This window comes from Sminthopsis crassicaudata, chromosome 6 (genome assembly GCF_048593235.1).
Source record: "Sminthopsis crassicaudata isolate SCR6 chromosome 6, ASM4859323v1, whole genome shotgun sequence".
NCBI classification, from domain to species: domain Eukaryota; kingdom Metazoa; phylum Chordata; class Mammalia; order Dasyuromorphia; family Dasyuridae; genus Sminthopsis; species Sminthopsis crassicaudata.
Genome location: NC_133622.1, coordinates 159,873,789 through 159,883,882, shown reverse-complemented (window position 1 = coordinate 159,883,882; position 10,094 = coordinate 159,873,789). Strand labels below are relative to the sequence as shown.

At 35.4% G+C, this 10,094-nt stretch overlaps 1 protein-coding gene across 2 annotated transcripts in view; it reads right to left on the bottom strand.

The window, feature by feature from the left end:
- Window positions 1–668: 668 nt before the first annotated feature.
- CCNI (cyclin I) overlaps window positions 669–10,094 on the bottom strand; it is a 43,183-nt gene continuing 33,757 nt past the window's right edge. For both annotated transcript variants that reach the window (XM_074273961.1, XM_074273962.1), the window contains exons 3-7: window positions 8,623–8,751; window positions 4,992–5,066; window positions 4,717–4,857; window positions 4,274–4,504; window positions 669–2,231 (exon numbers count right to left, since the gene is read on the bottom strand). In XM_074273961.1, the coding sequence (XP_074130062.1) occupies window positions 1,788–2,231; window positions 4,274–4,504; window positions 4,717–4,857; window positions 4,992–5,066; window positions 8,623–8,751 (1,020 nt within the window). In that variant the 3' untranslated portion in view covers window positions 669–1,787. The remainder of the gene's footprint in view (window positions 2,232–4,273; window positions 4,505–4,716; window positions 4,858–4,991; window positions 5,067–8,622; window positions 8,752–10,094) is intronic.

Below are 10,094 nucleotides of genomic sequence, written 5' to 3'. Positions count from 1 at the left end.
CTCATCATTTACAAATAACACCTCCATAGCTGAGAAGTGTTAGCAGCATGAATTTTGTCACACATGACAGGAAAAACTAAGGCTTAGCAATAACTCAATCTCAACTAAATGCATTTAGAATGTTGTATATCTTGTGAAATTCTCAAGCAAAAATTCTAAAAATTAGTTTTAAAAGCAAAAGGTAGCTTTCAGTTCTTTTGCATAGGATTCCTTCCTAAGCTGTCTCATCATTAACATAATAGAGAATATGAGTTTAAAGTTTTATGAGCTTCAGGTTTAAATGTAATGAACTAGTTTGAAGAAGAAATGATAGAATGAAGAAGAAATGATCTAGAGTCTTTTGTCTGGCATTAGTAAGAATACCATAAATATTCAAAGAAAGATAAGCACAGACTGTATTAACAAAGGGATATCCTTCAAAAGTGTTCTGTCAAGTAATAAATTAGCCTACACCTCTTATTCCATCCTTGGCAAATGAATAAATGAGTATATTATAATGTATCATGCTGGCTTTTACTCCTTGCCAAGTTACAGTCCACAAAAACAGTCCTTTAATTTCATGAATTTTTCATTAATGCCAATTGATACAGCATTGTTTAAGTGGAAATAATTCAGCAATCCAGAATTTACAACTTTTCATAAATGAAAAAAGAAGTTGAAGACACAGGTGCAAGGACAACTTTTATTGCTACCAGAAGGCTTTCATCAGTACAATGGTTCTGAGTGCAATACCTTCTTCAGACTGTGGAGAGAGCTCAAGATCCAAGAGGGGTCATTAAGAGATAATACACAGGAAAGGAAAAAGCTATCAGGATTTTCTTAGTTCAAACAACATAAAACTTTAGGTATTGAAGTTGATAATAAACACATTCAAGATTCAAAATCGTACAACTGCTCCAACATCTAGACAAGCAGTATCTGTTACTGATTATAATCAAATGAAAAGTATGATTCGTTACAAAGCAGTTTATCTGATTCACCCCCAAAATATCAATAACTTTATCACATTTTTTTTTTTACAAATTCTAAAAGTGACTTGTAGAAATCTAAATTAAGACTGCCCTAATCACATTTATTCTTAGATTTCACTTTTAGACTAAAAAAATTTTATACAATAATTTAGTTTTCAATATCAAGAAATCCAAATGATCCAACATTTTTTTACATCCATATTGAAATCCTAATCGATGTGGTCACTTCTGTGTACCTTGTCTAGAACTTCTAGAACACATACAAGTTTGGAAGCACCTTTTTCAGATTAGTTAAAAATCTGAATCTAGGTCATCTATCACATTTCAACAACTCTGAACACCAAAGTGCTAATGAAACAATTTTCTGATGTGATCTCTTTACTGGAGGTCAAAGGACAAAACAACATGCACAAGGCTAAGTTAAAGGAAAGAGCAGGCTGAAACAAGAAGTAATGGAAATCAGATTGTTAGACAAGCTCCATCTGGCTAATAAATTTTGAATTTTCTTAATACTAAATATGAACTTTGATGTGGATGACAGATTACATTAAATTTTAGCAGAGAACTGGAACTAGAAACTTTTAGCTACTTTTTTTGTTTGAATTTTTTGGGTCTTTTATAATTTTTTAATACTTTTTATATGTTTTAAGTGCTTAAATAATAGGTGAATTAGCCGCATAGGAAAAACAAGGTTTTTCTGGCTCACTTCAGTTCAGCCTGATAAGGTATGCCCCTTATACATCTTTGCTTGGTTTTGCATGTTTCTATTCCCAGAGTAGCTTTCCTCAGTTTACTTAGAGGTAATACTTACTATTACTATATGACAGAAACAGGCTGCAAAGGTGGACAAGGGGAAGCATGTCCCTCTTGCCTCGATAAATCAGTGCTGCACACAGAACCCACGTTTTCTGAAGAATTATCTTCATTGTAAAGACGCTTGATTCCATCATAGAAGTCATCTATTTCCATTTCTTCCACCTTGCGTTTAGCAGAGGCATGCTTGCATCCAGTGGTAGCTAGCAGATGTTGGTAGAAGACGGTTGTACCTCTGATTGGCACTTCTGGTTTGCTGTTGTCCTTGGAGAAGTCTGGGCCTGGGGCAGAGGAGGGGTGTAATCTGAACACTCCTCTGTCACAGGTTGCCAGGTTGTGCTTGAGAGGATGGTAGACATATACAGAATTGAGAGGCAGGGAAGACTGAAGAAGGGAAAGCTGATGTGCCACAAGCTCCCGACAGTGGATCAACTGGGCACTATCCATCTAAAACAAAAAACAGTATCATCAGATTAATATTAATAACCATAGCTTTTGATGGTCCATTTTTTAAAAAAGTTTCAAAGGATTTTTTTTTTTTTTTTAAATATAGGGAAAGGTAGCATGGTACAGAACAAAGAGTTCTGGACTGCAAAGCAAGAAAGACCTAAGTTTAAATCTTATGGTTAAAAGAATCATAAAATTTCGAATCTGAAATGATCTTGACAGCCACCCAGTCTAATCTTTTATTATTCCTCTTGCTTAAGCACTTGATGAAGTTCAAGTGAACTTTAGGAAAGAGTCTGGATATCATTAAGACAGTAATCTTTCTGTAGCACCACACCTCCTGTAGCACCATCCTTATTCAAATGCCTCTAATGAGGTATAATAATTCTAATTAATCTTCATTTTATAAAGGAAGAAACTAAGGATTAGCATGGTTAAAAGCATTTGCCTAAACTTTCTGAGTAAGATCATTATATACTTGTTGCATCTTTAGCCTCTAGAATCTAACACAAACTAATCTGGCATTTAAAGGCAACCTGGCTCTAATTTACCTTCAGAGTTCTATTATATATTATTCCCTTTCATTCACCCTATGTAGCCCAGACAAGCCATTTTGCTTTTTCCTATACTTGGCACTCATTTGCACAAGCAATATCACATTGCTGGAATTCTCTACCCTTTTTTCTTCAAAACATACAGCTCAAATGGAGCTACCATCTACTACATAAAGCCTTACCTGATCACACCCACTCCACACCCCATGCCCAACCTGCCAAAAACATACTGTGCACTGTCAGCTCCTTGGGGGAAAGGACTACTTCATTTTGTCTTCCTGTCTTCAGAAGCAACTAGCACATACTAAGCAATTAATAGATGCTATTTATTGACTGATTTAAACAGGGCAAAAATGATTAGAAATTTTTTAAAACAGAAAACATAATGTGGAGTCATCTGATGCTCCTAGTGGGTAAAAATGGCCCTTACAAAAGTAAAAATCCATACAGACAGAACTCTGTGAAGTTCTCTTAATATTTTATCCTTCCGTGTTCTTTTTTAATCTGATACTGACATTTCATACAGAACTCTCTCTTTCCTCAATGCTGCTCCCAGCACTGCTGGGGTGACTTCAGGTCATCAAGACACTTCCAAATCCTCTTCCACTCACAAGAAACTCCAAGTTTAGATTATTAATGAAAGACAATTAAATCTGTTGGGGGAAAACTTCTAAGTTGTAATAATTTCCATGTAATAATTAACAAAGTATTTAAGAATCTAAGAACCCTGAGCTGGTGGTGGTGGTGGTATAACTCTATACTGTCACTCTGTCCAAGTGTCTGCTTCTCTATTAATAGCTCACCTGCCCCTTGCCCTGCAGTCAGAATTCTTAATTTACACATGACCACAGTGATTTCACAATTTTATCGCTGAAACAAAAACCAGTTTAGAAAATGAAGATTTTTCAAAAACACTGTATTGGCCTGAAATTCCAATCCCAGATTGGTAAAATACTTTTATTACATGTAACTGTGGCTGCAATAAAGTGGTCAGTTTCAATCTGATGAATAAAGTCAAACAGTTAACTTTTTCATTTACAACACATGAATTCTTCATTTCTCTGACAAGTATTTTCTTGCTACTTCTATGCTATTAAAACAACACTTACTCAATCCATGGAACACATAACCACCACCTTGAAACTAAGTGCAAGTAGCAGGCACTTTTCTTTCTAACAAGCCAAAAGAACATGTATCAACAAGAATTACGAGTTGCTCAAAATCCTTAAAAAAAAAAAATTATTTTGGAATGTATGGGGAAGGGGAACTGTCCAGCTCACAAGACTAATCTGCACTCAAGTTTCTCCTGTCATATCAACAATGTATGAGAATGCATATGAAATTATATTATTATTCACTATCTATAAGCATTCTACTAACAAATGGAACTGAAAAAACAAAACAAAACAAAACAACAAAAAAAAAAAAAAAAAACAAGCTATTTTCCCTGACTAAAAAATAATTTCCGAAAACAGCTATTAAACTTACCTGTGCCTTTTGGAGTAGCTCAATTGTAAGAGCCAGCCAATCAGGAATAAGCTTCTCCATTTCCAAACTGACAATGGCTAGAGCTAACATGGACCCCTTGAATGGCAGAAGCTGGCTGCAGGCTATACATTGGAGGAGTTGCTTCGTAAGGACTGCCAAGTGTTGAGATGGATTCAGTTTAGGCAAGCCAAACAGTAACTGGGGCCTGGTTGAAACTGCAATTGCATGGAACTGAAAAACAAGAGCACCATCATCCCTGAGTACATTTTCTGCAGAAATGACCATGGGCAACTTGCTGAGGGGGTAACAGTGTTGCAACTTTTTTTAGCTGCCATTATCTGGTTATCTAAATCATACCCTGAATAGCCACCACTTTGATTTTCTTTTAATTTTTTAAAAGAAAGAATAAAATATTACAGATTCAAATAATAAGGTATATTTACAATATGAAGGAAATCCAATGGGGTAGCTGTATGAAGGTCCCAATTCAGCTTATCCAGAATGATTCTCTCCATTCTCAAAATTTCAGATGAAGAACAGCCACAAAAACTATCTCTGGCCAACACTTTCAGCACTGGAATTCTCTGATCGACAAAATAAAAGAAGCAAGGAAAGAAAAAGTTCACTCAGTTCTGTTTTGTCAAGCACGTACATGGAAGGCAAATTAAAATATTATATTTCTTTTTATAAAAAAGAAGTTTTTAAAGAAAGAAATTACCTCATCCTCCTCAATGGTCTTGGCAGCTAGGAAGAAACAGCTGATTGCAATACAATTTAAGTATTTTGGATGGGCCTAACGCATGGGCAGAAAAAAAAGAGAAAGTTATAATTTATAGTTACAAAATCAGATGTTGATTATGAAGACAAATAATTTACACTCTATGTAACTCAACCCAAATCTTTACCTCATCCACGGACGCCTAACCAGATGCATTCTAGACTGATGAATTAACATCTAACCACTCCATTATGATCCATGGAAAGAACAAGTCAATATTCCATTACATGGAAAATAACTAAAAACAAAAAAGAAAAAGAAAAAACAAAGAAAATAACTGAAACTTGTTAGCCAAAAAAGCTTAATGAGTATCCAGTAGGGAGCAAAGAGATCCTGGTTTTAGAACAGGCTCATCAAATGAGATAGAAGCTAGACATTAAGGAAGAAAAAAATCTTAACTACAGGGAAAATAAACAAAATTTAAAAACAAAATTCTAGGAGATTAAAAATATTCTGTCACTGACAATTTTTAATAAGTGGAGAAGGGAGAAGAAAGAGGAACTTGCTATTAAAAAAAATTCATGCCACAGATGATAATCATTCAAAAAAGGGGAATAGACCAATAAAGATTATGACTTTTCACCATGAAAGCAAGAGTTTACAGCAGTTAAAAACAAACAAACAAAATGAAGCAGAAACCCCACCACCACCACCACCAAAATAAACAAGAGAATGAGTTATTTGAAATAGAGAGGGGAGGAAGATGATTTGAGAAAGAAGGAAATTGCTTTGAGCTAAGCAAAACATAAGTGTTGGCTAGAAAAGAAAAATAAAAGCAAAACTTAGAAACAGGATTCTAGGTTGAGAGAAGGGACCAAACTAAAATTGTCTAGTTCCAAGCAAATAAGCTACTGATGCTTACAACAAACATATTCTCTACTCCTTTCTCTTCACACTCCACACAGCCTATCCAATGCCAAATCTTCCCATTTCCGCTTCCACATTTCTGGAGTTAAACCCTTCTCTCTATTCACACAGTAACTGCCTTAATTTAGGGCCTCATCACCTTTCTCCTATATTATTTCAGGTCCTACTTGACCTCCCTGATTCAAGTTTCTCATTTTTCAGAAGTCAAGTCTGCCCACGCTACTGAAAAGTGATTTAAAAAACAAAACAAAACAACAACAACAAAAAAAAAACACAAATCAGATAGTGCCACACTCCTGTACTCCATCAATTCCAAGGGCTCCCTCTTATTCTTCGGTTTAGCCCTTAAAGCTGTTCCTGATCTGGGCCCAATCTTTCTTTGCAGCCTCCTTGTCCATCCCCACCCCCCAACCATTTGTACTGCTAAGCCCTCTGGTCTTCTTTCTGATATCAAACACTACCCCTTTGTGGGTTGCTGCACTAGCTGTGTCCCAAGCTGTGTCCCAGTCTGTCACTTCCGCCTTGTAAAATTCCAAACTTCATTTAAATCCCACCTTCTCTTCCTTCAAAAGCTGACTGTACTTCTCTAATTACCTTATACTTATATATTTCTTTGTATTCCTTCTCTTTTCCTAAATGATCACATCACATATTCTCTCTGGAGTTTCCCCTCTATGAATATAGTCTACTTAAAAACTGGGTCTGCCTTATTTTTTGCATTTGGATCCCCAGGGATCTTTGAGCATAACAGGTGTTTTAATAAATGCTTGTTGACTGAATGATGGATATAACATAAAGGAAATATCTGGGAGGAAAAGAAGATGCCTTAGTCACAAGGTAAAAGCAGTGGTGCCCTTGTGATTTTAGGAGGCAACAAGCAGGGGGCCTCCAATATTTTCCAGTGGGCCTGCTCTAGCAAATAAATGGGAGGGCACAGACAAGAACATAGGTTGGCCAATTATGGAAGGATTAAGACCTGCATTGTTGAAGCAAACATCCAAATTGAGATTACAAATCCATTTGAAGACTGAGTGCATTAAAGAACAATTATGTGTTACAGAATTCACTAACAATTCCTTAGAAACCAATATAATTAATGAAAAATTGATGTTAGCTTTTATTATAGAGTAAGAATGTGAAAAAGCCTAACAAAAGACAGGAAGCTGAATGACACTTGAAGCTGATATACTGACATTTCTAATCATTATAAAATGAAGTAAAACTTAAATTGCTTGAAGAAAAAACAAGCCAAACTAAATGAATTTTCTTCAGGAGCATTCTGAGTTTTTGGAAGGAAAATTCAGAGTGGGGCAGAGATCAGAGAATGCCTTTCAAAAAGTGGTACAACCAGATTTCTTCCAATCAGGCAATCAGTATCTTCATTAGGCCTAATAACACTGCTCAAAGATGCCTCAGAAATTTGAAATATAAACAATGCCTAAAGATTTGCCCAAGTGCTTCCATTTCTTTATGATTTCCTAATCAAAAGAATTCTTCAGATAAAATTTGTGAAATTCAAATTCCCAAATCATACTTCTCAGGATACAAACAGCAAGTCTGAAATTCCTCAATTTTGTTTATACTCATTATAATATAAACACACAAAGATGTATCCAGGCAAGTCACTCAGACTATAAGAATTCTAAAGTCTCTTTCAATTCTAAGTCTATGATCTTCTATTGTTAAGCTCACCTTTACAGGTCACCAAATTGGGTTCAGAAAAGTTATATGACTTGTTCAAAGTTCCATGGATGTAAACCTGAATTTTCCCTAAAAGCCAGTTTAGCTTTTTCTTCCCATCTGAGGGCTTCATGACTCATGAAGAGTTTCACAGGAGTGATGGGTCCTAATAATGTGTCAGCAAGCATAATTAAATGCCCACTGTGTATGTGCCAAGTAGTGTGTGAGAGGTATACAAGTACAAAGACTGAAACAATCTTAACTCATGAAGATCTTACATTTTTAAGGACAAATGTCAGTAAGTAGAGATTATTCCACAATATTGTGCTATACAGTCTCATGTTTTTTTTCTAAGAATTACACAATATGCAACCTCAGTAAATATTCATTACCAACTAATGATTTGTTGTTGTTATTCAGTCATTTCAGTAAGGTTTGACTCTTCAAGACTTCAATTTGAGGTTTTCTTAGCAGAGGCATTGGGGTGGTTTGCCATTTTCTTCTCTAGCTTATTTTATAAATGAGGAAACTGAGGCAAATGGGGTTAAGTATCTTGCCCGAGGTTACATAGTTAGAAAGTGACTGAAGTCAGATTTTAAAACAAGAGGATGAGTCTTGCTGACTTCAGGCCCAGCACTCAATCTACTGTACCAATAAGCTGCCTAACTAATGATAAAACAAGACAATATGTAATAGGCAGATAATTACTTATCATTCAGCAAAAGTAAAAATAGAAATTAATGTCAAGTACTTCTCTCAAGCACAATTTGATATAAAATCAAAAGAACTAAAACATCTTTCCATTTAGGGAGGTTCTACTACTGCTTAAAGAAATCAATTCATAAAGTGATTAAGGAAGGAATTTCAAGTTCTTATATCAGTGGCTAAGAAAGTTCCTGCACACTTCACTGGTCTACCTTTTAAAGTATTATATTTTATCAACTTGAAGCAAAGTAAGAGCTCCATTCTTCATGTGTAATGTCTCCCGCAAACATAAACATAATGCTCATCTTCATAGGCTTACCTTAACAGTAGCTAAGAATCTGTCCAAAAGACTACTCGCCAAGGCTAGCGTTTCTGGGTAAAGGTTGAACTGGTGCTTAAGCTTGGCCAGCCATCGGACAACCTCATCCCTCTGGGCTGGAGAAATGCTCTGTGGAAGGAGACCAGAGAAAGGGACAAAGTTAGCACCCAATGTGTACTCCAGCAATTTTCTGTCATAAAGTTAGAAAACATTATACAATTCTTGTAGCACCTGTTTTCTTCTTTCCCTTAACCCTCTGCCCCTCTCCCCAAATGCAAGAGGTGTCACATCCTTCAGAGTCAAATTATCAAGAAGGGTTTTACTTTTTTCTTTACATAAAAAATTGAGGGAACAGCTGATGTTCAAGGGCAAAAAGACAAGAATCTTTTTGCTAAACAGTCCAATGACAGACAGTATGGACTAGTGGATAAAAGGCCTATGTTGGAATCAGTGAAAAATAAAAGTCCTTGTCTTTTTCACATGACAGTTAATGTGGACATGAGAAAGTTACTTACACATATATTAGGAGAGGGAGTATGTGCATAGAAAATCGCAGGTGCAAACCAAAAGCAAACAAAAAAACTCACACAAAAAAAAAATCCTGTTTCAGTTATTTAACCACTCAATGCTCAAAGGCATCTCTCCAAGTTGTAGGGAAAAGTTGCCAATCTTCATTGGTAGAAGGAAACAGATCTTAAGAGTCTCATAATCAAACTCGGCAAATTGAGTTTTACTTTTTCAGTGTTCAGATAATTATGAGTTCAACTTCAAGGGATGAAACCTCAAAATAAAATAGCATTTTTGTAACTTCATCAATTTTTTATGGAAAAGGAAAATGGAGTTCTAAGAGAGTCACCCAGCTAATAATAAATTTCCTAACTTAAATATGTATTAAACATTTATTATAAGAAAAGTACAGATATAAAAGAAAATTTAAAAGTCCTGTCCTTAAAGGAGTCTATGCAGTATGGAAGAGAAAGAATGCATTTGTTAAGCAAATATACTAGATTAAGCGAAGAGGGTGAGGATGGGGGTGGGTGGAGAGATCAGAGAAGACTTCACAAGAGAAGTGACAAGCAAGATATGCATAGAATTGGGAGGATAGCAAGTCAAAGTGAGGGGAAAAACTAGAAGGCCAGAGAATAAAAATGAGGCAAGCACCTATCTAAGAGATATATGTTTTTAGAAGTGGCTACCATCTGGATTTGTTTCATATGATGAGGCTTATTTTAACCCAAAAGAGTGACTTTTTTTGGTTTGTTTTTTTCTTTTTGGCCTTGATTTGGGGGAAGGGATGTGTAGAGATGAGTGATAGTGATGAAGCATTTTAAAAACAGAAAAGAAAAAAATTTGTAGACATAACATACAGACATAAACAAGAACAATTTTGAAACTATCATTATTGGATGCATAAGTTTGGTTTTGGGAACACAAAAACTAAAAAGTTGACCAATCTCTTAACTTCAAAGTGT